Genomic DNA, 25,955 nt, shown 5'->3' with positions numbered 1-25,955 from the left:
GGTGGACTCGATGGGACAGCCGGGTAAAAAAGCCTGGGGGGCCCAGGCCTAAAGTTGTGTAAGGGGCTCCAAAATTTCTGAAGGCTGCCCTGCCGGTATGTGTTCACTCACCTCCCGATCTACTGAGCCGACCTGTGACAGTCTCATTGTCACAGGTCGGCTAGAACTATGAGGTGAGTGAAAAGCACTCACCTCATAGTTCTCCTTTAATGCATTAATTCATGAACATAGATTTTGTAAATACAAATATTTTACCTTTAAATTTCCCATACAAAATTATTTGCAGAACATTAACAGCATTTTACTTGCCCTGTGCATTTTTGTGCATAGCCCCAGACCGATAAAAGTAGAGATTGATTTTTATAACACAGAATAAAGCATATTTTCTTTGCCAGACTTAAAGGAGAACTACGGGGTCAGTGTTTTTCCCCATAGTTCTCCTTAGGGTAACGGGAGGACACAAACTAGCGTCCTCCCGTTACCCTAAGCTCAGTATACCGCAAGCTACAGCTCGCGGTATACTGAGACGCCGCAGCCGGTTCACCTCATAGTTCTCCTTTAAGCTTATATTCAGTGCTGCAAGGCTGGTATAAGGGCAACTGATTGTCAGGAAGCAGGGGGTGTTGCCCTTGCTCGGGGACCACGGGCACGGCGCAGGGCACTGGTTTCCCCTCAGCTTGGCAAAACTCCTGGTGCCCGGGTTGTGGGTGCGCATGCGCGAGTCGTGCGGCGGGTGCGCATGCGCGGTACGCAGGCTGCGCGCGCATCCCCGGAGGCACGCGCATAGCGCTCCTGCGCCATTAGGCATCGGGTGTGAGCCTTGCTGGGGGAGGTTCCCTGTACACACCTTCCATCTCTCTCGCCTGCCATTGGTTCCCGGGGAGCGAAGCCTCCTGGTTGTCTCCTAGCCTGGAGAGCTGAAGCAGGGTGTCATCCAAACCATCCACTCAAAGGTGTAACACTCCTGGTAACAACTCCAGACACCCCAAAAGATTAGCACCTGTCAGAATGGAACTAGGTTCCCATGCCATCTGCTTTGTCCAGACTGCTAGAGTCTGCCAAACCCTCACCAAAGTCACCACTAGCTGCAGGGAAAGCCCACGCAGGACAAAGGGAGCCTTCAACAGGCTTCCAAAATGCTAATCCACTGGGTCTTTAAAGGCCAGTACATCCTCCACTGGAACAGAGAGAAATCTGTTAAGGCAATAGATTGCAGCATTTAACTCCAGCCCAATACTCTTCTTGAGGAACACTCCTGCCTTAAACATTTTTTTTGGGAGTAAACATTTTCTCAGGATGTTGCCAGTCAGAGAAAATGTCCGCCACTAAGGCATATGTGTCTTCACAGGTCACTTCTGCTTAAGGGAACCCATACTAGTGACCTTGGGAAGATCCTGTGCAGGTGGTTTCAATGCTAGGCAGTCTCTGACTTCATGAATGAGCACCGCAAAGATATCATGTATCTTTGCAACAGGACCGGTGACAGCAGATGCTCGGCAGAGCACACATGCAAGCAGTTTCAATGCTAGGCAATCTCTGATGTTGTTAATGATCACCTCAATGATATCATACAACTTTGTAACAAGACCAGTGATGGCCGATCGTCGGTAGAGGACACATCAAGAAGACTTTCAAGGTTGCCAAAAATGTTGTCCATGCCTTTTTCATTTGTTTTATTACTTAAAATACTCCTGTTAAATCAAAATACAAAAGAAAATTCTAATTTTTATTACATATGGAATTAAAAAATGATGGATGCCAAACTTTGGTCATTTTCAAGTTATTTTAGGGAGAATTGTGGGGTTTTTTTGTGGAAGGGTATCAACCAATTTGTATGCAATGCAAGAATAAAGACGCTCTTCTCAGGCCCAATAATCCATGGGGACCGCGGTGCTCAGCGTCAATCTCTGCCAGACCCAATCAGCAAAATAAAGTGGAAAAGAGCTGGCACTTGTAGGAATCATCTTAATTACATTTTCTTTATTAAAAAGGAATAAAAGCATCTACAGAGAGTGCTAACATGTTTCAGTCCCCCAAGGAAGCATAATCATAGCAATAAAATCCCCAAGATAAGGGCAATAAATACAAATACTTAAGGAACCACCCACTGACAAAACCCTCCTACATGTGTGAGCATATATCTGGTGAGTTAACCCCTTCAATGCTAAAGCAAAAACAACAAATTAAGGTCATCGTGCCCACAGTTTAAAGCAGGATTTCAGCATGACACATGACATCATATATGGACTTAAATTTAGATACATCTATCCCTGCGATAAAACCAAACAGATATATGCCAATGCATAAATGCATGAATCTCAAAAACAGGAAGGAATCGGATATTTTTTCACTTTAAATACAAATACACGTCCCCAGTAATTGAGACCTTGGGGGACCCGGGTGTTACTCACACATGTAGGAGGGTTTTTTAATTTGTATTTATTGCTCTTATTTTTGTGATGTTATTGCTATGATTAAAGTCACTTGGAGGACTGAAACATGTTAGCACCCTTTAGTAGCTGCTTTTATGCCTTTTCAAAAAAGAAAATTTAAGAGGAATCCTACGAGTGCCAGCTATTTTCCATTTAATTGTCCATGTCTTTATTAATGATTAAACAGCTGCATTAATTTGTATTTTTTTTTTAAATCTCCCCATGGTTAAGCTTCAAATAGGTCAATTGACGGTTTAAAGAGGCCCAGTGAAAGATGCAAAGTATCATAAGCAACCATTACAGATAATGCAATGATCATCAGAATAGTGGCTCCTGCACAGGAAAACAGTAATTAAATTGTTACATTAAAAGTGTCCTCTAACGTGCTGCTCTACTTTTATTATATGTTACTGTGAAAACTGGAGAATCTTCAATGTAATAAATAGGAACACTCCTATTTTTTTTCTCCGACATTATGTGCAATACAAGTACTTTTAGTTTAATGGCACTTTCTAAACATCTCTATTTTTACACATCTCTCTCTCTCTCTCTTGTGATGTAGCCATAGATACCTACATTAGCCACAAAAAATTAACTTGTAACAGAGAAATGAGTCATGATGTATCTTCAGGTTGGAAAAAGAAAAGAGTTGTAAAGGTTTTCATTAGCTATTCCAAAGGGAATCCAGAGCCAGTACTGATTATGTAGCAGAGGGCATGCAAGTAGCAGTTTAAAACATTGTGGAGTTAGAAAGATTGTAAAATATTACAGACCACACAGCCCTTTTACGTAAAGCTTACTATCGGGTTCATTTATAAAAGTTCCACCCAACATACAGCCGGGAAGATGCTGTTCACATGTCATTAGCGCCCCAAGATGGCTCTGACAAGTATAGGAAATTCCTATACTCGTCATCTTCACCTAGTGGTGCTAGTGTCATGTGAACAGCATCTGCCCGGCTGTACGCTAGGCAGAACTTTTATAAATGGACCACTATGTGTAAACCTTGATTATGATCTGGTTCTAGTTCTGTTAAATTGATTAGGGATATATACTAGGGTTGCACAGATACCAAGATGTTAAAATAATGTATGTATTTCTTCCTTCAATTAAAAAAAGCTTGGGACAACCCATTAGCTACAGTTTCTTTTTATTCAACATAGTTACATAGTAAGTAAGGTGGAATAAAGACACAGACCCATCCAGTTAAAAGTGTGTGTGTGTGTGTGTGTGTGTGTGTGTGTGTGTGTATATACTTGGCTCTTAGTAGTTCCCATATCCTTGTATATTTAGTGAACTCAGAAACTCATCTAAAAGTTTCTTGAATTTATCAATGCTATCAGTAGTTGCTACTGACGTTGGAAGAAAATTCCAAAGTTTTACTACTCTCACAGTAAAAAAAACCACTTATGCAGTCTAAGACTAAACCGCCTCTCTTCTAACCTCTTGTTGTGCCTTCATGTCACTGTGTCAGTTAATCTTCAGTTAATCTTCTCTCTACTACATGTAAAACAAAATAAAACCAACAGCGTTTTCTCCCAGTGCATTATCGTTTATTGGATACCTTCCCCCTTCCTCAGAGCTCCCCCGAAATGTGTCAGTTAGTTGGTCTTCTTTGGGACCTGCTCAGTATTCCGATTGCTCATTTCACTATACCTGTATGTGAGTAGTTTTTATTTCCTTTTTATACTCCATCCAATAAACATTAATGCAATAGGAGAAGGCACTGTTTGTTTCTAATAGTTTACACGAAGGGTTAAACTTAAAGTGACATTAAACCCTCAGATTTTTTAACATAAAACAATACTGTAATGTGTGCCTTACTGTAATCCATGGTAGCTTCCCTTCTCTTTGCTGCTCTTCCTTTTAAATCTGTATCTCTTCTCATGCTCTGCAGAACTTCCCTTTGCAGCAGACTGCCTTGTCTCTGGAATGGATACATGGGGGTTGATTTACTAACCTTATAAACACGCCACGAACAAGTATACACCTCTGTAGTGTGTTCCCTCCCAGCATGATCTATTGGTGGAATCTAGACACCTTTGTAGTGTGTACACACCCAGCAGGTGTGTTGTGCAAAGCCCTGCATGAATTGCAAGGTGATGTTGTGTAAATTAGCTCTACATTGTGTTGTTTGCGTTGATGAATGCAGGAATGTAAATGCATGAGCTAACCATTTTTGTCTAAACTGTGAAGCAGCATTATATATGCATCATGTGCATGATTTTTCCATATATGGCATTAGTGGAAATATGCTTTTAGAGACTTTTTGGTTGATAAATACGTTTTGCTGTGTAAAAATCACACGCACCTAGTGCGTGCGTGTGTTTAGGTTAGTAAATCACCCCCATGGTGTCTTTGTGTACGTTTGTAACCTGAGCCAGCACTACTGGAAGAGGCACTCAGCTGCAAAGGGAAGTTCTCACCAAGCATGAGAAGACATGAGGATTTAAAAGGAAGAGCAGCAAAGAGAAGGGAAACGACCATGGATTACAGTAAGGCACACATTACAGTATTAGTTTATGTTAAAAAATCTGAGGGTTTAATGTCACTTTAAGTATCCCTATTTATGGAAGTATCACAGTTAACTGTGGGAAAAAAAACATTACATGCATATCTGAATAATATGAGTTATTTTTAATCTGTGCTATGTGTGATTTTAGAAATCCCTCCCATATAATGTATTAACGATCCATTATTCTCTGCACAACAGATCTCATTTGAAATGGTAATGAGACAGAATAAAGTGTTTGCTCTAAATGATTGAATAAAAGTGGAGGAAGAGAACAGGAATAAGTTGCATCCATTTAGTTCTGTACATTTTATTATCTACAAAATCCCTATGTTCCAGCCATAATGATGATGGTATTCAGCCAACAAACAAAGCTCAAGCAGAGTTCAGGCAATATCATAAAGAAATAGCAAAATAGTAAAAAGTCAATTTATTTAGACTAAAACGGCCATATGGTATGGAGGATGCTGACAATTTTGTGTTTTTTGTTTGCTAGAGTTCTTCTTTTAACCATTATTCTATACATACTAGTGAATAACATGACTGATGTTAATATAACCAGGCAATGCAGCATATCAGATTACAAAAAATACATGTACAAATCATTGAAACAGATAAAAAATGCTTAATTTAGAGAAGGCTAAAATTTGAGGTGTATTATGCAGGACTGCAATACAGCAACAGTTTGCATTAGTATTTATAGCCAAATGCGTAATTTTAACATTTCACTAAAAAGTATTCCTAAAAGAAAGGTATCGTGTCATTACAATTTACATATTACTAACCAGGGCTGATAACTGCTGAATCTAGTATTAACCCTGACACAATTTTCGGCAATCCAAACTGAGTTGGAAATGAAGAATGCATAAACGTAAGTTATTGTCTGTAAAAGCCACATGTCGAAAACATAAATAAATAAAAAACAAATCAGTAGACCATATTCTATAAGCAACTAAATGAATATGCAAGTCTTAACGCTTTCTTAAAAGAGAACTATGGCCAAACCTTTTTTGGCCCTAATTCACTTATTATGTAACAATGTCCGCCTGTGACCCAAAACTCAGCATATAGAGAGCTATTGCCTGCTATATGCTGACAGCACCGAGCCCACGCTGCCGGCGGGAAGGATCCCGACAATATTGTCAGGATCCACCATGCTACCTGATTGACAGCTGGCACTGCCTTGCTAGAGGCAGAGCCTGCTGTGCCTACCTCCTCACTTATCTGTCCTTTCAGTCACTGCTGGAGGAACATAGAGGGGAGGGGGTAATCCCAGCGGGGAGCAGTGACTGACAGTCACTGCTGTGTGCAGGGAAAATATCGTGAACTGTGCAATCAGGTGTGTGTGATCGCTCAGTTCTCGATCCATAGAGCCGATGTGTGATGCTGCAGCTGCCACTCTAACTATTGGGATGAATGTATTTCATTTATCCCATATTTCTCCTTTAAAAAACATTTTTGAATCAATCCCTTTAAAACATCTTAAATGTTCCTTCAATGGGATGGGTTGTCTTAGTGACAAAGAAGCAACCTCAAAAGGTGGACCAAGCTTGCCTGTTAACTTTCACATATATCTTCAGATGCATATACCTCTAGATCAACTAATTGTTTTGATATGTGGCCTTTATGTAAAGCTGGACTACTGCCTTACTTTCAGACTTCTCTGTTGTACTGACATTGCTTATTCTGATTTCACTGCACATTGTGAGCTTCTCACAGTGTGCATTGGAAGCAGCAGCTAGTCAAGTAAAGCCTGCCTCATTTCCTGGTTGGAGGACATCCAGCATCACCTAACAGATTGGATTTCAGTTCTTTCAAGCATGGAGACTCATCATCCCATTTAGAGGTTGCTTAGGTATCTCTCCATGTACATTCAGTCTGGCTAAGAACTCACACTCCTTTAGACTTATATTCACTCATGAAGACATTTGGAAATGTGCATATCTTCTCCCAAGAGCTTTCCCACTACTTGTTTTATGTCTGAGGGCTCTTGAGAGGAGTAGTAATGTATTCAGGAAGCTATATACAGCATCCTGCTGGCCACTCCCACCAGACATAATTTGCCTGCATTGCATAGAGAAACAAATGGGCCCAGCGATGACATCACTGGGTCTAAAATAGAGTATGTAAAGAAAATAGAATTTTCTTTATTTAAAAATGTAATCAGAATGTTGATGAGGTGGGGAAGGAGGAAACAGGGAAGGTAAAATATAAGCAGATTAAACTTCAGCTTCCAGGTAGAATTATTGTATACATTTTTCATCATAGGCTCAGTTTAAATTGCCAATTTATGACACATGTTTACTTTAATTACCGGTACATATAAACTATACATGTTCCATGGCTGACTAAAAATAGTCAAGTCATTGACCTCCATCTAACTAACCATGGTACTATTGTATAGCCTATATTTGTCAGCAATTAGAGTAATGAGTTGACTACCCTGTAACTAACAAAATAGACACACCATTAAAATAAACGTGTATTTAAGAACATGTAGGAAACCTTTCACATCTAAGAAAAACGAGTAACATCACAAATGCCCTGTGTGTACAATTTGCATCTCATTGTGTGCTGTAATCAAATGAGCCAAAGTATGCTTTTTTTTAATTGTAACTTCATTATATCTTTTGTCTTGTTGACGATCCATGCATTAGATGTATTCTGGCTTGGAGACAATTTGCATTTCTACTCCTTCAGTTTTATCTCTGAGGGTGCCTTGAAAATTTCCTGAGTTTCGATCCCTGTGGGTAAAAAAAAAGCAAATCAATGTAACTCATAAAGAGGAACTATGCCCATATCTTTAAAATAACAACAAACACACCTTTAGAAATGTTTAGTAATGACAATCTACAAACACATACTTATAAATAACTGCAGGCTTTTTATTTTTTGCATACCGTATTTATCTTTTCTTCCCCAGTCTTCTGACAGTGGCCATTTTAACTAAGGGCAGTTTACTAGATCTCTCTTTACCTCCTGGAACTCTGGCACATGTGCCTAGGACGTATGACCATTCACATTATCTGAGGGAAGGAAAATGCATTTCCCTGAGATCTCATGAGATTACAGATGAGATTTCCCGGCAATGCTCATTATATCATTTGTGCCAATGTGGACGTGGAAGTGGATGAACTCTATTTGTACGTAGATGAAAAACATGTATGTTTGACCATTGAATGTAATATGTTTTTTTTTATCAGCATGCAGAGTTGCATGCTGATGTGATTTTTAGTGATAAGGGTATATAGGTCCAGTTTAAGGGATATCAAAACCCAAGAACAAAAATTTTATATATTGTAGTTTAGTAGTCTTAGATGAGGTGGCTGTATTGTTTTGATTTTTCAGGCTTCCACTCAGTGTATATATATATATATATATTTACCAATATATCTTCTGCTGACCAGTGCTCTTTAGATATATATATGTATGTAGTACATATAAATAAAAGTGCTGTCATTTTAAACTAACAATATACCCAAGAACTATATTTCAAAATCACTTGCTGAATAAGTCTGTTTTGCTTTGAAGCCAACAGGGATTTCATCACTAATTCACTGATCCAAATTTCCAAGACTGGAACTACTAAATGACTTACCTGGATAATCTGCAGTGTCTGTTGCTAAATATGCAGTAAATTATTGGATTGACAGCGCTGTTTAAAACTGGCAGATTCTGAATAATTATAGATGCATAGATGCGCTCTTGAGTCTTTGGCAGCATTTCAAAGTTATCCAGTATGTCAAAAAGAAAGTAGGGGCTCCAACACAGTACAAAAGCTGCATAAACAAACACAAAACAATGTGTTGAAAACTTGATCAGATCATATTGTGCCTACAAATGGATAGCCTCATATACAATATGCTGAACTATTAAATTTAGTTTTGCAGTGAGTTTTGGGTTTTATAAACCATTTTAAAGTTCTTAAACTCCAACTTAGGTAAAAATATTTTATTTTGGACAGAGCGAGAAACCTCTGACAGGTTTTATTGCTGTCTATGCCCCTCTCTCAAAACACTGCTGCCCAATGCTGATGGGCACTGTGCTCTTTGGAAACTGTTGTGCCCAGAATGTGGTGGGTGCTTATGTACCAACTAGCATTTAGCATGTTGGCCCCTTCCTGGTGAACTAGTTTGAGGGGTCCCTTGGAACCCTAGTCAGTTCACTGTGCACACGGGCTGCCACACAACAATATAATAAAAATATGCTGATACTCATAAAATGCTCTTTAGCAAATATTATTTACTAGTTTTTACCTTCCAGGTTTGACCGAAGGTGTCCTGCAGTGTCTTATCCAGTGCTGGTGGCTTCATGGAGGAAGGAGCACTACTCTGAGCAATGATAAGCTTCTCTCCATTGAAACCATTTTGAGTGCCTAGGGAACTCAGGGGGAGGAGTTCCCTGTGACATTACTGCCCATATTTGGACTAATACCAAAAAAGGATGTTCCATCAATGACTGACAAATGTGTATACTCTGAGGAGCAGGATCTGCAGAAATTGCATCTATAAGTGACCTGTGTTACATGACCAGGCAGAGGGAGTGGTTGGTAAAGTATATCTGCACCAACCTGCAACTTCGTTGTGCATCTCTGCAATAGATGATCTACTAACATTATCTCTGCTCCTGCTCTCAGCTTTGTTTCAATGAAGTAAGTGCTATTGGCCATTGGCCTGGTCAAACAGTAAGAACTACTTTGACAATTGCTGTTTTTTGACAAACTGTTTGTTTTTAACAGACAAGTGCAGACCACTTAAATGGGTTTGACATGCATGATAATTAGCCTTTCTGTTGTCAGTCTGATAAACCTGTTCCGACTTTTTAGTTCTAATTTTTCAAATTAAAGAAATGAGCAACCCCCCTGCCAACAATACCACTCCAGTATACCAGGCATACAACTGATATCACCTTAGCAAAAAAAGATGAAAACATTGTCCCCTTGCTGTGTTAATGCCAGCTTGTTTTTCTTCCAACATTTGGGCCGAACAGTCTTTTATTCCAGTTACTTTAAGGATAGGATGAAAAGAATGGGATAGGGAAAATGTAAAACCCCAGCAGCTTTTTAACCAAGTGGCACTTCTTTAACTCTCAGTTGGGTGAATGAATAAAAAGTTTGGAAGTAGCAATCTTTCTCCTTCATTATGGGCATATGGGTTATAACATGTCTTTTGGGGTTGTAGAACAGGCCAACAACATTCTGGCAGTTGTTTTGGACTCTTTCTTAAAACTTTCACCTAATGCTCAAGAGTATATAAGTTAACACAACAAGAGGTCTATATTCCATTGGCCCTTTTTCCATGATGATACCAGCCTGTTTTTCGAGTATGCAGGGCTGGTATTATTCTGTTGAAGCAGTAGTCTAACTGCTGGTGAAATGGCTGACTTGGAATCCAGCCACTGGATGAAGAAAGGGCTTGTCATCTTTTGACGCTTCTTAACTTGCAGTAGCTAATCTATACCTTAAGAGCAATTATGCATGCTGGTGAAGGTGTAAGTGTTTGGAAGTGTACTGAGAAGACTGGTACTGCAACACTAAATGCAGAAACTGAGGCACAACCTGTCTTAAATAGAGCATAAGGCGAGAGGAAGAAACCTAGGGTTGGAGAAGTGTAGCAGTAGAAGAGGAAAGGATAGACTGGACAAGAAACGAGAAAAACAAGCAAGAACCTGGAAATTGAGATGAGGCGCAGAGTATAAACTAACCAGCAGACTATGTGCTAACATGAGGGAAACTAACAATACACTGGCAATACAATAACCTATACAGCAATAAGATAAAAAGACTTAGACGGGAAAAATCAGAATTCATAAGTCACAGGAATGTGTTATCTAAAGCTATCAGGAGGCTAGAGGTCAAGATAGTTAGGACTAATGAAGAACAGACAAAGAATGAACAAACCGATTTTGCTGGGATGCATGTTGTAGCTAGAGCAGTGACTGAAAATCATGTATAGAATTATAAAGGTCCAAAGTAGGAAACCAAGCAGGACCTTACAAGTAGCCTATATTTTTCTGGCTTTGTTATCTTTATTTCCATTTTTTTCAGGGAATGTGCTTCTTCCTACTAATCAATTCCAAATGAATCCTAGATTATTAAAAATTTGCATTTTTACACCATTTTTTTATTGGGAATTTTACAGCTAGCATATGCAGAGGAGTGAGATGGAACTTTAAGTAGCTGAAATATTTTGCAACAGTATAATGTAGTTTGTCAATCTTAGTAGGTGCTAAGAAGGGAAAACCTGCTTTCACATTTTCAGAAAAACAGTGGTATTAACATTTTGCCTCTTTTTAATCCTTTGTGAATGTGTCGGATCCAAAAGCAACACATGTTAGAAGCTTAATGCTGCTGAAAATACTGCATTAGACATTAGACTCTAATGTATTAGCCACGCTTTACTGGAGCGTAGGCAAACTGTTCTTCCTTGCTAGCTTCACATATATCTGAAGGCAATGTAATAGCAAGAAAGGTAAACAAAATGCAAATAAAGCACATTAGGTACCACAGATTAAAACCTTTTAATGGATACATAATGATAAAATGCACTTACAAATTGGCAACTTGAGCATAGCACAACAGAGCATATCATCAGGCAAAATACTCCCATTTAGTATCAGGTCAGGCAGAAACAGAGCTTTTCCTTGAGCATCTGGTCATCCAGATTTAAAAACTGCACTATGGGGACTGATCTGGCAGCCCAGAGAAAGATGGTCCCTTCACTGACATGTTTTGGGGCCCTCAGTCTCCATATAATGGATATTACTTCTGAACAATTTGATGCTGTAGCTTCTCCCTATTTAGTGGTTACTGTAGCAGTATTAAATCTGCATTCTACTTCTCCTCCTGTTATCTGCCTTGAAGGTATAGTTCTGCTTTTGTGTTACATGATGCCAGATAAGAGTATTTTGCTTGTTGACATGCTCTAATTAAGTTGTCACTTTATAAGTACTTTTTAACATTTATTTATCAAATACAAAAGGTGTTTATCTGTGCTATCCAAACAGCTCTTGTTTTCATTTACCACATTAGACACTAAGTGCTATCAGAAAATGCTTATTTATGTTGTAGTTCTGAACTATATTGCTTTCCAACAATTAGAGCTAACAAGGCTACTGCACTGTAAACAACAATATGCCTGTAATTATTTGTGCACAATTAATTATGTTTGGATAAATTAAACCTATACATTGCATTGAAGTAAATGTAGACACTATTTGCGTACAGCATACATTTCATAATGTATAACTTTGAGCTCACCTATAATTTATACTCTGTAGAAAAATTTTTCTTAATTTATTATTCTGATTCAGCATATTTCATTCCAATTTTTCCCTGAGTGTATTTAATTTCATTCTTGTTCTTATACCACAGGAAAAGAGAATGTTCAGTGCTTACATTGCATGTATAGCAAAAAAGTGTGAGCAAAGATTAGAACCAATGTCAGGTGGGTTTATTTTTGCTGTCTGGGTTCCAGCTACATAGGATTGGCAAATCTGTTTGACCTGGTGGTCATTGTTACAGAGACAGTGAAATTCAAAATTTTAGAGGTGTCACTCTCACCTCACAAGAGGTGAGGATGCATCTTCCAATAGAGACATCTGTTCCAGTGACAACTAAGTTCCCCTCACATTTCTTCTCACTTCCTGTTGTATCTCAGGGACAGGAAATGAAGGGAAATCTCCCCAACAGAACACAAATCAATGTAGATATTTTAGATTGTAAGCCCTAATGGGCAGGCCCCTCCTTACCATCTTGTCTTGAATTGTATTGTGATTTTAATGTCTTCCTTATATTTTAAAGTGCTGCTCAAACTGTTGGCGCTATATAAATCCTGTTTATTAATAATAATATCAGCTGCATACAATTCAGTGTTGTGACCAACTATAATAAAGTGGTGCTTGAAGTGACTGGGGCAGATGGCACATTTTGGGACCACTCAGGGTCCCTTTCTTACTGTAGACATCTTGCGAAAGGGACCCTCCCTCTCCCTATCTGGGAGCAGCTGTACAGGGAATTGCAGGAGGCTGATAGCAAGAAAAATCAATGTTTTTGTGCTTTCTTTATCTACCTGGATTTGAGCTTTAATATCATTGCATTTTAGCCCACTACACATTAAGTTTTTTTGTTTGTCATAATTGAGGTCCACTAACCGTAGATTTATGTCTTAAGTCTAGCCTAAAGGTATAAATAAAACTAAACCTTTTGCTTGTTTTGCATAGAGTAGAGAAGCGTTAAATCTCTTCTCCTTGTTAGGTAGATATAACAGGATGTGAAACAAAATATCTCTACTTTACAGCAGCTTAAATAGTGCCTTTAGTTTCTCTCCACACCACCCACAAATTACCCATGAGCCCACATAGACCAAGATGACCAGGTTTTCAATTGAAACCTGTGGACACCCTACTGACCATGCCCACTTTTAAGCACACCCACAAAATAATGCCACCACTTCAATCAATATTTAAACAGTATAAACATTATGTAAAAATTTAAATTCCCATAAGAGTTATCTACGTGGCTTTACAGTAAAAGGCAAAACATTGTGACAATATGTGAGCATGATTAATGCTGGACACACACCTTACCAACCGATGGTTGTAAGGTAATTAAAAAAACGTACGATCTGCCTATCTTGATCAGGCAAATCGTACTGGCGATGATCGCAAGCTGCGCCCCCGAGGGGCGGGCTTCCGATGACCGCAATGCCGCTTGCGCACACCGGCCCGTCCGGCTTTTATCTTACGAACATGCTACACACCCGCCGAACATCGTACGATGCTCGGCGGGTTTTCTAACATGTTCCTAAGATAAAAGTCGTGCGACCTTACATTAATAGAGGTCGCACAGCTTCCACACACCTTACGATAATTGTACGATCGCGGGATTTCCCACGATTATCGTACGATTATTGCAAGGTGTGTGGGCACCTTATGACTATGAAAGACCTGGGGCACCCTAGGTTAGAATCCTGAAACAAGTTGGCAAATTGTGGGAATGGTAGCACCGAACAGTGACAGTAGCTTGAAAGGGGATGATTATACAGAACCTATGCCTATTTGCTGTATACACTGTACACATGTGCCCGCAGTCTTTGTACCCTCAAAATAATGCTAATCAAAGTGCCACAAGCAACAATCTCACAGATACACTTAAGCCCCAGGACAAAAGATATTTTTTTAACCACTTCAGTACCGGCATGTTACACCCCCTTCATTACCAGGCCATTTTTCAGATTTCAGAGCTGTGCAAGTTTGGCTGAGAATTCCTCCATCACGCAACACTGTAACAAACACATTTTAGTGGTATTTAATAACCACTTTTTTTGTATTTGTTACCATAGAAAGAAAAAAGATTTGAAAAATATGGAAAAAAAAGCCTGCTTCTTCCACATTTGTTTATAAATGGTATCCAATAAAAATGTCAGGACAGTAGGAAAATCCTTGAAATCACACATTTTTGGAAAGTAGACACTCCAGGGTGACCTAATTTTTTGCAGCAATTTTTTGGAAATGAAGAAACATGCCAGTATTGAGGGGGTTAAAACATGGAGCTTTGTAATAGTGCACAAGATACAATAAATGTCCAGGTCACATACAATAGGAGGATGGAGATGAAGGGGTTAATGTATAGATGTGCAGGATAAGGGAGGTGAATGGGTTAATATACAGGTCAGGACATATACAGAATGAATCTAACACAAGCAGGATAAGAGCGGGTTTAAAAGGGTTACAATGATTTGAAACTTTATTTTTTTTTTGCTGCTACTTAAAAGAGAACTATGAGGTGAGTGATTTACAACCATCCTTATAATTAGAGCTGACATGTGACATTTAAAGTGTCACACGTCGGCTCTATTGATCGGGAAGTGAGCGAACACATACCATCGCTCACTCACTTCCCGATCATCTCCCTGCAGAGAGCGGTGACTTTCAGTCACCACTCCCCGCAGGGATTTCCCTCCCCTCTCTTCTCCTCCAGTGCTGACTGGAGAAACGAATGGGGAGGGGGCGAATACAGCTGACTCTGTTTCTAGATAGGCAGCGGCCGTTGTCACTCACACAGCTGGGTGGCTCTCAACAGTATTGTCGTGATCTGTCCCGGCTGTGGCGCTCTCAGTATATAGAGAGCAATAGCCCGCTGTATACTAAGCTTTGGGTCAAGGGAGGAGATATTATATGTCCTCCTGTGACCCTAATGAGAACATGACTCATCCATTCATTACTTTACACTCCCCTGCCTCTGATGTAAGAGGAAAGAAAGTGCTTGGCAATATAAACATTACCATGTGATCGGGGTGATAACCATTCACAGCGATCACAAGAGACAGATCAGCTCTATATGTAAAGCCACAGCTCTCTGCTGTCTATTGACAATGGAAGCAGCGGCTGCTATGGCCACGGCCATGTACACATGCATGTTCACTGGAGGACTTACAGGTACCTCTTTCTGAAACAATGCACAAGCAGACCGGACATTTTAATACAGTTTAAAGAATGTTTTTCTAAGACCGGGCTGCCATGGACCCACCCCCAGCCTGTGGCTGGACAGAGAAGAAACACAGTTAATAACTAATTTCTCTGTCACTCTGTTTTCTCCTCCCATCAGTATGTCATAGGATGAGCAAATTGTCATCTTGTGCAGTGTCTTCCTCTTACACTCAAGCTCTGATATGCAGTGACTGCAGTAGGCTGATACCAAGTCAAATTCAGGTACTTACACTGCTTACATTTTTAAAAATACATTTGATGTTTTATTATTACAGAGCAGCATTAGTTTGTGTTTTCTATCTGTATATTTTTCAGCTTTAATCTACAGTATGTGGTTGTTATCAGTAAACACATACAGACCTTCTATTACAGTGGTCCTCAACCCCCAGGCCGCGGACCGGTACCGGTCCGTGGATCAAATGGTACCGGGCCGCGGGGCCCCGCACTGCCGATGGGCTTCCCTTCCCAGATCCGGTATGAATGGGGCCTTGGGCCCCATTCACACGTAGCGACATACCATTTGCAGCGGCCGGGATAGCGCGACTTTCGGGGTGACGTTCCAGCGACGATCCAGCGACGGTAGCGCGACCTTCTCAGTCGGGCTCCATTAGAAAAAAGCAAAATCCGCCGAAAAAAGGGTCCTGTAGAAGCGACTTGCGACCGCGACGAGTGACGTGAGACATGGAGCTAAGACAGCTCCATTGAATATCATTAGCCGGCGACTTCTCGCGATATCGCGCGGCAATAATGCACGATATTGCGGCGCGATATATCGCTACGTGTGAATGGGGCCTTACTGTCCAAAGAAAAGAATGGACAAAAAGATATCTCTATAGGTTGAACTTATCTCTTTAGGTTGAACTCAATGGACATGTGTCTTTTTTCAACCCAACTAACTATGTAACTATGATATATAAATAAAGCTTTCGAGCTGAACTATGAAATAGGAGTTGTCACTATCCTGGCTGAGTAGTATGGTAGAGAAGCGTGAAACACAGGACTGGCTCAACAGAATTATAGATCACTTGGCAAGTAGAATGGTTGTTAAAATAGGTTTTGGTAAAATACATGTTAAACTGTGTATTTAAGCTGTTTGGTTTAATTTGCACTTCATGTTAGGTAATTTGTAGTTACTTACCAAGGATGACTACAATGCTATATTTTATAGCTTTCAGTTTTGCTTTTGATATGAGTCCTCGATGATTGTAACTTGCACAGAAGTTTCCATCTAGATAAGAGAAAACTAAATTGTAAGTAACTGGTCAGATATTGATGGTATGGAAAATAAAGACTACTATAACTTCTGAAACTGGCATTGTTGGACCCGCTATTAATCCTAACAAAGTATTGTTTAGTGGTCCCTTGAGTGGGCTGCAAGTTTGAGTGTGCCCAACAGCATGTTATATACAAGGAAAAATCACAAAACAAATAACAAGTAATATAGATAATTACAGTTTAACTAGTTGCCGTCTGCCAAAAAACGGACGGCACTGCTGCAGTAGCGGGTTTTTTTTCTGCTCGTGCGTGCCCCCTAGCGCGCGCACGGGCAGAAAAAACCTGTGCAATGCATAGAGCTGTTGTTTTCAAATCATAATGGCTTAACCCCTTCGTGACGGGAGACGTACACTGTACGTCCCGCCACGAAGTGCCTATAGGACTGGCCACATACACTGTACATGACCAGTTATTTGAGGCTCTGTAATGCTGGTAACCACTGATTCTCAGTGGTTACCATTTATTAATGAATGCCTCAGTATTGAGGCATTCATTAATGAAATAGTTAAGCTTTTAAAAAAAAATTAATGAAAGAATGAAGGCGTTACATACAAATACCGGATCACTAAGTAGCGATCCAGTATTTGACAGCTAAACATAGCAGAGAGGTAGCAGAGTGAGTCACCTCTCTGCTATTCGTTTTGAAAGCTCCATAGACTGGCCCAATGTCTATGGAGCTGTGTGATACATTTCAGGCACAATGTTACAATGTATCTCTGTGCCTGAAATGTATCACTTCTGATCATCTGGGCACGATCAGAAACTTTTAGTGATAGCTGATTCTGACATGCTGGCAGGATCAGTCTCTAAAGTTATTATTAGCTGTTCCTAAGTTTGGAGCAGCCTAATAATAATAACCAAAAATGTAAAAAGTTAATTTATCAAGCAGTCATATAAACTGACAAAAACAATAAAGGGTAAAGAAAATAAAAATTATATATAAATATATTGTTATACTATAATTATTATAAAAATTCTAAAAAATAATAATAATCAAAACTTGTGAAAAAAATTGTTTTCTTTACGTTTTTTCCTCATTTTAAAATATTTTATTCGTACTAATTGAGGCGTTAGGTACACATGTTTGATATAATTATATAGCCCTATCTGTCCTCAATATATAATATGTGTGGGTACATTTAGTAAGAAAGTATATTACTGCCATGGAAGAATCACACAGCAAAAATGTAAAAAGTGTGTCAGTCATTTACAAACAGAAACTGAAAACAAGCTCATTCATGAAGGGGTTAAGCTCAGATTTTGCACAAAGTTGGGGTCAGGCTGGATCATCTAGGGCAGGGCTTAAAATGTCCACTCGCCTGCTCGCATTTGGCGAGTGGAAATAAAGTGAGGGCGAGCCAGACACGAGATCCATCCGCTCTCTCCCTTCTCTCCTGCACTTTCAGTTTCCTCTTGCTCTGTCCTCCTACGATCGACTCCAGATGTTGTGTCTTCGTTTAGACAGGTGACAGGAGACGTGTCTATTAGAAGCCGGCGTCTCCTGTCACCATAGATACCCGCTCTCTACTGCGCATGTGCAGGCAGACGGGACCATGAGCTCGAACTTAGTGGCCCAGCATCTAGCTATAGGCGTCCCTGTTCCCATGGCAGCACAAGTCGGCCTGAACTAACGGCCGGGTGCTGTGATCCTTGCTTTGATCTCCACACTGCTATTTCCCAGGAGGGGGAGACCGATCTGCAAAGGGTCATGGACGTAATTTGAGATCTGCAAGCAGGTACTCCAGTCTATTTTTTAGGATAGTTGGAAAACATTCCCTTTCATGATTGTTTAGGTTTATTATTTGAATTATCTGGCGGGAATGTGACATCATACTGATGCCATAGGAAGTTGGGGGCAGTTCTTTACTGTTTTTCTATTTGGTGATTAGGTTTTTTCTGTATAAAGTGTTGCTGGGAGTTGTAGTCATCTATAGCCGCTATCATTCTGCATTTATATATAAAGTGTAGCTGGGAGTTGTAGTCCTCTATCCAAAAATGCAGCATGGTACCAGTTATAGAGGACTACAACTCCCAGCTACACTTTATATATAAATGCAGAATGATAACAGCTATAGAGGACTACAACTCTCAGCAACACTTTATAACTGGTTCCATTCTGCATTTTTGTATAAAGTGTTGCTGAGAGTTGTAGTCCTCTATAGCCGTTATCATTCTGCATTTATATATAAAGTGTAGCTGGCAGTTGTAGTCCTCTATAACTGGTGCCATTCTGCATTTTTGGATACATTTTCCTTTATGTTTACATTGCTTTATGGTAATATTGTAAAAGTTGTTATTTATTTTTGTAACTTTATTCTGAATAAAACATTTAACAATGTAATTTCATAAGATAATTTAATAGGGTGTGTTTAGGGGCGGAGCTAAGGACGGGGCAGGGTAGGGGTTGGGTGCGGCAACTGGTGGCGAGTAAACACATGCATGAGCTAGTTGAGTTGCTAACAATGCCTTCCACTTATTTCTCCTTCTAGGTGCAGAGCAGCCAGTTGTCTGCAACTGCTGTTAATGTGCCTTCTTCCTCCCCCTCCTTTTCTACTAATTATAGCCCGGCAAACTGACAATGAGGAGTTGATGGAATTATTTTGTCACACAATCACTGACTTGCTGCAGGAGGATGTCTTGGTCATGCACAAGTATTTCATATACTGAAGATGAGAGAGTTAGTGCCAGCACCATAAAGCGATAGGGCATTAGACAAAAATCAGCAAGAGGCAGTGTTGTTCCATCAACTGAAACTTACTGCCAGCATTAAGGAAGAGGTGCATTAAGGTACGGGTGCCACCAACTGGGACAGAAAAAAGGAAGAGACAGAATAATAGAAAAGTAGGATTTTGTCAAGTGGGAATTATGAAATAGCCATCCTAATACACCTGATGGCACTATTCCACAAGTACAGGTCACTGCTATCCCCAGGGACAGTTCACAGAGCTCTGCGGTGTGGGGCTTTTTAAAAATAACTTTACTTACAAAATTTGACATGAATACACAGTGTACAATCAGGATATCAACATAGCAGCAGATAATACAAAATAAAAAATGTTGAAACATATCTAGTCAGAGCATTTTAGCACACAATATCCTGAGGAAGTGACTAAATGGTTTAAACCACCTTGTGTATAGGAGATGTATCTACGCCAGGAAAACAACAAGAAAAAGGAAATTCAGAAGGGTAAATAAGTATCTCAACTGACTATCACATACAAATCAGCAGTCCAACATAATATTGCTGAGAAACTGTAAAAAATGGGGGGTAAGTTTAATATTCTTAAGTAAAGTTAAAAAAAAGAGAAAGAAACACGGATTTTCAACCAGACCAGTAGTGTTCCAATCGATCCAATAAAATGGCTCTCGCTTCCATCCTTGACCCTTCATCAACCCTGTCCCTCCGCTCCAAAATAGAAGGGGTAGTGGTAGATTTCCAATATAAGGGAATCATGGTTTTCACCACATTGATTAGATGGATTGAGAGAGAGTTCTTATACTTGATCAAAGAAAACTTAGTGTCGTGCAATAGGTAACACCTGGGTTCTAAGTCATGAATAGAGGCAGTTGTCTTGCATATCCAGTGGTGTACCCAGTTCCAGAAAGGATCGCTTCTGGGTCAGGTCCACCAACTATGAAGTATTAAACCCACTTGGTGTGGGGCTTTTTAATGCATCTACAGCTTCACTTTCTGCAACCTCTGCCTGTAGCTTATAGGCTGTGGCAAAAGTAACAGCCATTTGGGTACCACAAACATGAGGTTAACCACATGACTGCACCACAGAGCTTGGTGGGAGCAGTAAGTCAATTAGACAACTCAGCAGCAAAGGGCCCACACTCTTTCTACTCCCTTCCTCATTCCTCAATTTCCACATGTCCAAAAGATTCTTCTACTGCATCCACCACAACATATGTGGCCTCTAGTGACAAGGAGGAAGGTCTCACAAAGCTTTTTGAAGGCTTAGGATACGCCATTTCAAGCAGAAAAAAGGTCATGGTGCCACACTAGGTGTGGTCAAACAAAGGCTTAAATCTCCACAGGATTCTATGTGGGCCACGCAGTATTATTGGTTGCTAAAACACAAATAGAGGCTCGGCCAGCAGAATTGCTGAGAGGGAATTGGCCAGTTCAGCAAACTGCGAACAGCTTGGCTTCTGGTTCTACTTATGCTTAATCCAAATCTCACTCTTACTAGCATGTAATCATCTACAGTAGTAGAAAAATATAGCACCAACACAAACTCTCTGCCAACCAACTCATCTGTAACACCCTCCAAGTGCTGGAACTCAACACTGGACATGCTGCAGAGGCTGCACTAGCAGCAGCATGCTATAAATGAATACCTGTGTGAATATGTCATGAGGACAGGCTCTGGGGAGCTGAGGTCATCTTGAATGGGTCACTGGCTCATCATTTACGTTGTCTCTAGCACTTTGCACCTTTTGAAGAGGCAACCAAAATGGTGAGTCACAATGAGGCAGGGGATTACTGAGACAATCCCTCTCATGTTCAGACAGTATGGGGCTGTATAAAAATTTACTAAAGGAACCATCTGTGCCGCCTGATAATATTTATAAAAAGTCAGGGAGACCTAAGCCCCCTTGTCGCCTATGGACATACATGGTAAACTTAGGGACCCTAGGACACTTATTCCCCCATACAAAAGTAGAGACCCTATTCTGGAAGGAATTGATAGTATATCGTGAAATGCCGACCTGTAAGGTGTGAAACAAGTACAGTAGTTTAGGTAATATAGACATTTTAATTGTTACCTATCCACGAGCGTTTATGTCTCATCCACGTAGACAACAATTACTTATTTTGTCTGAACAGGGGAATATAGTTGGTTTTATATAAAGGTTGATAGTCTTTTGGGATATTAATTCCAAAATATAATAGGTGGGATGATCACTATATGTGCTAAGAGAGAGGAAGGGTGAAGACCAGAATGTATTTTCAAGTGATTAAATAGTACTGCTAAGTATGGGGCCAAACTATCCAAAAACGTTTTATAATATAAGGCCGAGAACTCATCCTGGCCTAGAGTTTTACTCGTCTTAAGGGATTTAATAGCCTGTATTATTTCAGATAGACATGTGCGCTTCATTTCGTTCCGAATTGAAATTCGGACAGAATTTCGGAAATTCAGAGATTCAGATGTATCCAAATTCCGAATTACAGATATAACGAATACAAACTAATTAGAATTTCCGTTACCGAAATTCGTTAGCGGTAGTCTGTATGAAATGTAGTTTGTTGGATGAAATTTAGTTGCAGCAAAGTGACATTTGAGGAAAAAAAACCTTTTTTCCCTCTTAAATGTCACTTTGCTGCAACGAACGAATGAAACGAAATAGAAACTAAATTTCGTGCAGATTACCGCTAACGAATTTCGTCCGAACCCGAATTCCGAAACGAATTGACTTTCGGACCCGATTTCCGAAAAACGAAATAACGCAAAATCCGAATAAAAACGAAACTAAACACATTTTTTGCTGGTGCACATGTCTAATTTCAGATATAGCAATGTCTGCATCCATCATGGATATCATATGCTCAGCAAGAGGGGGCAGTGTCACTTTCGACAATAAATAGTCAGCTAAGTGAAATTGGAAACTAGAAGGCTTGCCATATAGTTTAGAGAGGAGAGAAGTGAATTGAGAGACGATAGTAGCAGGGTTTGCTCTAGAAGAGATGGAATCTGACTGGATAGGGCACCCTTGGCTTTGATTTCAACATATTTGCCATCATCAGTCCCGATTTATTAGCACATGCGTAAAAAGTGTGTTTAGACTAGCAATTCTATGAGCATAGCAGAAATAACAGTTCCAAGATCTTCTACTTGCTCTGGAATGCCACGAATCCATAAATTACCTCGCTGGCTCCTATTCTCTAGATCTTCCAATTTTAATAGAGCCACAGAAAGGTCCAATTCTACTGAGTCAAAGTCCTGCTCATGTGCATCTACCACTATAATAACATCATCCATCTTCATCTCCATATCATGTGATCTAGATCCCAATTCCTTAATGTATTCCCGAGTGTGGCTCGGGGTTACCGCTCCTAGCTAGGAAATTTAACCCCGAGCCACACTCGGGAATACCGCCAGGGAGGTTAATGTCTCCAGATAGATGGGAAGCCAATTTATCAGTAGCAGTTTGTAATTCCCTTTGTAATAAGATCTTACATTTTTCCAAGAGAGCTGCATCTCTGCAAGTTACCTCAGGTTGCTCAGTGGATAGTTGAAAGGAGAGACTGTCTACAGGGTGCTCTGTCGCATCTACCGGCTCTGGCGAAGAAGCCAGAGTCTCCTGATTCTCTGACGACTTACTTGCAAGAGTCCGCGGGAGAGACTTCCTGGCAGTGTTCTTCCCCATAGAGGCAACGCACAGCCGCAGGAACAAGCGAGATTGATGTGCCGAGGCAGGCGGAGTCGATGCTCCGGTAAGGGCTCCACTAGTAAAAAGCTGGTCGGCAGTTCCCATGCATGGGTGGTATGGAGCCAAATCAGCATGCGGCCATCTTGTTCAGCTGCTCATGTTTGAAGAAGTTTTAACTTTCATTTAGGTTATAGGCTTTTTCCTTTGGTAACTATCTAACTTTTGAAATATAGATATGAAAAGTAAGAGACAGAAATGGCCATGTTTTTGGAGTGGATGCAAAGACCAAACTACTTAGTAGAGTACTTCTTAGTAGTGATGGTCCAAACACACCTGAGAACACACCTGAACTCAGAAAATTAAATTGTCCCATTTTGAAGGCTTCTATGCAAGTTATTGGCCATAAAAAGGTAGTATAGTAACCCCTGCTATGTTTTTGGTCAGAGGTCAGGCCAAAGCTGTGCATGGTGTTCCCAGCATGCATGCATGTGTTCAGCCAAAGAAGGAAATTTTGGCCATGCTGGAGGCAATATTTCAGGCTCATGATGTCAGTACTATTGCTGTCACTGCCAGCGTCACCACTAGTGATAGGCTGAACACACCTGAGTTCAGTTTCCTGTAGAACTTTAGGACAGTGAAAAAGTTCTTACAAGAACTTAGAACTCAATGAAAGTCTACGGGACCAGAATTTAAATGTCCCCATTTTGAAGGCTTATATGCAAGTTATTGGCCATAAAAAGGGTATGGGGATTCTGGTACTGCCCTGGGGGACATGTATCAATGCAAAAAAACACTTTTAAAAAATACAGTTTTTAAAGGAGCAGTGATTTTAACATTGCTTAAAGTGAAACAAGAAAAATGAAAAATTCCTTTAAATATTGTGCCTGGTCCGTCCCCTTAAACTACCTGTAAAGTGGCACATCTGTACGATGTATAGAACCTGCTGCAGCAAAAATGACATTTATAAGGATCCGGAGTGGTTCCCCTTCTAAAACAATACCAGATCTGGTAGGAATTTTAGGAGGGATCTCATTTAAATAAAAAGTTAATAAAAGCATGGGGTTCCCCCCAAGAGTCATACCAGGTCCTTAAGGTCTGGTAGGAATTTTAAGGATGAACCCCACCCCACAAATGGGGCAAAAGACATGGGGTCCCCCCTGAAATTACATACCAAACCCATGATCCGAGCAAAGGCCTGGCAGGCCAGGAAAGGAGGGGACGAGCGAGCGCCCCCCCTTCCTGTCATACCAGGCCACATGCCCTCGGCACTGGAAGGGTGCTTTTCCATGGTCACCCCTGGAAAAGCACCTTGTCCCCGTGCTGAGGTGGACAAGGGCCTCTTCCCCACAAGCACTGGGGCGTTCCTTATTCACATCTGGGTACCCCTTTAGTAAAGGGGTACCCAGATGTGGCCCCCCCTTGTGAATGAGTAAGGGGTACTTGAACACCTACACTTTCACTAAAGGGTTAAAATAAATTGTAAATAAAAAGACCAGACTTTTGAAAAAATCCTTTATTTGGAGAAAAAAAAAAAGGATTTTTGACAAGTCCTTTAATAAAATAAAAAAAAAAATTGATCCACGACTTCCAGCATTGTCCACAATGACAATGACTCGATGAAATAAAAAATTAAATGAGATAAAATAAATAGAAATATTTTTTTTTAAACGACGCCTGCCGACCTGTCCGCTCGTGAAGAACTCCTGCCGCAGAATGGCAATATGACAGATGCTGGCAAAATATAAACAATTAGGTGGAGCTAGTGGTGACATCACAGCTAGCTCCACCCAACTGTTTACATTTGTCAAGCACGTGACAGGACTTAGCTGTGAGCCATGGTTGGCAAAGTCATCATTACTTTGTCCAATCATGGCTCTTGGAATGCACTGTGATTGGACAAAGTCTTGCACCTGACCTGTGTCAGGTGCATTGCTTCACCCCAGGGGCACCCACAATTTTGCGGCTGGATATCTACTTTTCAAATGATGAGCTCAATAAGATCTACCAACGAAAAAAAACCTGCATGCAGGGGGGGGGAAGGGGGCGTGGCGGTGCATTGAATTAAATGGCACCGCAGACAGGCACCGCAGACAGGCCCCTCGCCCACAGTGCAATCGCCTGCACCCGGAACCCAGGCATATTAGTGCCTGCCTTCCAGTCCAGTGTGATCCGGAAAAATGCTGCAAGCACTATTTTTGCAGATCGCACTGGACCGGAATGCAGGCACTAATGTGCCTGCGTTCTGGGTGCAGGCGATCGCACTGTGGGTGGGGGGCATGGCTGCGGTGCCATTGACTTCAATACAACCCCACACCCCCTCCCGCCCCTGAACGCAGGGAGTCGGCCAGCTTACATTCCAGTGTGTCCTAGAGGCCCCGGCGTCCTGTCCTCGTGTGGCCAACGTTGCACATGGGGAGAGGTGTCCTGCCCCGTTTCCATCTGCAGCATCTGCCACATTCATCCGGCAGCCACACAAGCACCACGGGAGCATAGCCGTAGCCAGCTCCTTTTGCACCCTAGGCAAGAAAAAAAACATGTGCCCCCCAACAGGCGTGTGATGTCACCCAGTACCCTGCCCCAGGATTTTTTTTTTACTATTTTTTATTTTATTTTTTTACATTTTTTATTTAAGTAGGAAGTGATGTAAATCACATCCTGTTCATTCATAACTGGAGTGATCAGCTGATCGCTCCTGTGATTGTCCTGCACAGAGAATCGGAACATACCACTGATATGTACTGATCCTCTGCCGCTCGACCACGCACAGGGGGGCTCTGCTTTTCCTCTGGATCCGCGCTGCTCTCCTGGGCAGAGGCGGATTCGAGGAGAAGTGAAAGAAGCGCTGCAGCCGCCGGGGGGGGGGGGGG

The 25,955-nt window shown here is 40.8% G+C and overlaps 1 protein-coding gene across 2 annotated transcripts in view; it reads right to left on the bottom strand.

The window, feature by feature from the left end:
* Positions 1 to 7,580: 7,580 nt before the first annotated feature.
* Positions 7,581 to 25,955, bottom strand: part of NPSR1 (neuropeptide S receptor 1) — a 158,664-nt gene continuing 140,289 nt past the window's right edge. For both annotated transcript variants that reach the window (XM_018571332.1, XM_018571339.1), the window contains 3 exons: positions 16,571 to 16,660; positions 8,543 to 8,723; positions 7,581 to 7,688 (listed from right to left, as the gene is read on the bottom strand). In XM_018571332.1, coding sequence (XP_018426834.1) covers positions 7,598 to 7,688; positions 8,543 to 8,723; positions 16,571 to 16,660 — 362 coding nt within the window. In that variant the 3' untranslated portion in view covers positions 7,581 to 7,597. The remainder of the gene's footprint in view (positions 7,689 to 8,542; positions 8,724 to 16,570; positions 16,661 to 25,955) is intronic.

Source organism: Nanorana parkeri, unplaced genomic scaffold, assembly GCF_000935625.1.
Source record: "Nanorana parkeri isolate BGI_ZX_2015 unplaced genomic scaffold, ASM93562v1 scaffold41, whole genome shotgun sequence".
In the NCBI taxonomy this organism is placed as follows: Eukaryota; Metazoa; Chordata; class Amphibia; order Anura; family Dicroglossidae; genus Nanorana; species Nanorana parkeri.
Note: the sequence above shows the minus strand (reverse complement) of the source record. Positions and strands in the feature narration are given on the sequence as shown.